This window comes from Callorhinchus milii, unplaced genomic scaffold, assembly GCF_018977255.1.
Source record: "Callorhinchus milii isolate IMCB2004 unplaced genomic scaffold, IMCB_Cmil_1.0 Scaffold5, whole genome shotgun sequence".
Classification (NCBI taxonomy): Eukaryota; Metazoa; Chordata; class Chondrichthyes; order Chimaeriformes; family Callorhinchidae; genus Callorhinchus; species Callorhinchus milii.
The window spans coordinates 42,650,188-42,652,524 of record NW_024704746.1 but is presented as its reverse complement, the minus strand read 5'-3'; the positions used below and the strand labels follow the sequence as shown (position 1 = coordinate 42,652,524).

Sequence of the window (2,337 nt, the reverse complement as noted above, 5' to 3'; positions counted from 1 at the left end):
TCACTTTTGTGGAAGGAGGTTTGGGGGTCAAGCTCCTTGTCTCGTCCAGATTGTGCGAGATTCCATCCTTCAAACAAGACATTAATGAAGGTCCTGACTACCTTTTCAAGTGGTCGTTTAAGATCCCATGGCATCATAAATAGCAATGGGATCTTCATTATATTGTTACAACTGATGACATGAGTCAGCAATCCCCACTGCCTCTTCCCTAATCCAATACTGTAAAGTAATAAAGGAAAGGGCTTGAACTTGAAGCCCTGGATGATGTGTGCTAATGGTGTGAATGTACAAATTAATCAACCTTGATTGGGTTTGATTCCCAGTAGGGTGAAACCTTCGGCAAATTTCCTTACTCCCCACGCCTAATAATAATCCCCCAAGAAAAAAATAATAAATTCAATCCACGACTGTTTGTGGGACACTGCTGTGCACAATTGGCTGCCGCGTTTCGCCCATAAATACACAGTCAATTCACTTTACAGTGTATTCTGTGAAGCGCTTTGAGACGTTTAGAAGACATGAAAAGCGCTATGTCAAATGCAAGGATTATTATTATTATCAACCTAACTCAGTATGCAGATTATGAATGGAATTAAGCACCACTCACACATTGCTGCATATTAGATAGAAAAATGTACATCGACTGAAAATGTCCAATATTTGCAAGTTAAAATATAATAGAGTTTCAAGACAGCTGACCCTTTTACAATGAATTATAACTGGTGGTTCCGGTCAGGTGCAAGTCACAAAGCAATTATTGCTTTGAAGAGAAAACAGAATCAGACACAGCACTCCCTGTTTACAAGACCACCAGAAAGATTTGGATGAAGTGGGCTCTTCGGTCAATTTGATCTCATCCTTCCATAATACCGACCCTACCGTCTTCCCACCGCAGCATCAAGCAATTTTTCTTAAAATGAGTCCAGCTTTGCGGGAGCATTGTTGGCTCAGTACATGTCGTGCATGGTCATGTGCTCAAGCGCTCGGAGATGCCGTCCGGCGTGGAGGGCGCTATATAAATCCAAGTTGTTGTTATGTTTTCCATCAAAACAGAATATTTGTTTCCATTGTTAAGTTGCATTTCCATTGCGGGGCCTGGTCTGGGAAGGGGGCGGGTGGGGGTGGGGGGCCTGGCCTGGGAGGGGCAAGGCCTAGCCTGGGTGGGTGGGTGGGGCAGGGCCTAGTCTGGCCTGGGCGGGGCCAGGCCTGGGAAGGGCGGGGCTTGGCCTGGGTGGGGTCTGGCTTGGGCGGGGCCTGGATGGGGCCCGGCCTGGGCGGGGCCAGGCCTGGGAAGGGTGGGGCTTGGCCTGGGTGCTGTCTGGCTTGGGCGGGGCCTGGACGGGGCCTGGCCTGGGTGGCGTCCGGCCTGGGTGGGGCGGGGCCTGGGTGGGGCGGGGCTTAGCTTGGGCCAGGCCTGGGAAGGGTGGGGCTTGGATGGGGCCTGGCCTGGGCGGGGCCAGGCCTGGGAAGGGTGGGGCTTGGATGGGGCCTGGCCTGGGCGGGCCAGGCCTGGGAAGGGTGGGCCTGGCCTGGGCGGGGCCAGGCCTGGGAAGGGTGGGGCTTGGGGCCTGGCTGGGGGCCAGGCCTGGGAAGGGTGGGGCTTGGCCTGGGTGGGGCCAGGCCTGGGAAAGGTGGGGCTTGGCCTGGGTGGGGTCTGGCTTGGGCAGGGCCTGGGCGGGGCCGGGCCTGGGTGTGGCTGCTGGGAGTCGCTGGGAGAGAGATGTGGGGCCCGGTGGCTGCGGGCGCTGAGAGCGAGGACTCGGACGATGGCTGGTACCTGGGCTGTGAGCACTTCGAGGAGAGGAGCGAGAGGGTAAGAGCCCCTCCCCCCCCCCCCCCGTAAAGTGAGGAGACACCCCGGGACCCCCCAAACACACACAGATATGGACCCCTTCCCCCCCCCCCCACAAATATATATATGGACCCCCACTCCCCACACACACACACACACGTATATGGACCCCATCCCCAATAAACACATAACCAACAGATATGCTCTCCCCCTCCCCCCCCCCCCCGCCCCTGCAACAAACACACAGATATGGACCCCTTCCCCCCTCCCACTACCCTTCCCCCCCCCTCCCACTACCCTTCTCCCCCCCCCACTCCACTACCCTTCTCCCCCCCCTCCACTACCCTCTCCCCCCCCCCCCACTACCCTCTCCCCCCCCCCCACTACCCCCCCCCCCCCACTCTCCCCCCCCCACTACCCTTCCCCCCCTCCCACTACCCTTCTCCCCCCCTCCTCCCACTACCCTTCTCCCCCCTTACTCAAGCTCGCATTTTTCTCCGATTCCCGTCGGCTGCATGCACTATAACTGCACAGCTTTAAGAGTT

General features: G+C 56.8%; 1 protein-coding gene across 2 annotated transcripts in view; it reads left to right on the top strand.

Annotated features, from left to right (window-relative positions):
• Positions 1–1,653: 1,653 nt before the first annotated feature.
• The window catches only part of asz1 (ankyrin repeat, SAM and basic leucine zipper domain containing 1), a 42,015-nt gene continuing 41,331 nt past the window's right edge, over positions 1,654–2,337 (top strand). The window contains exon 1 of one of the 2 annotated variants that reach the window (XM_042335587.1): positions 1,654–1,813. In XM_042335587.1, the coding sequence (XP_042191521.1) occupies positions 1,721–1,813 (93 nt within the window). In that variant the 5' untranslated portion in view covers positions 1,654–1,720. The remainder of the gene's footprint in view (positions 1,814–2,337) is intronic. The other variant, XM_042335588.1, reaches the window with a different exon arrangement.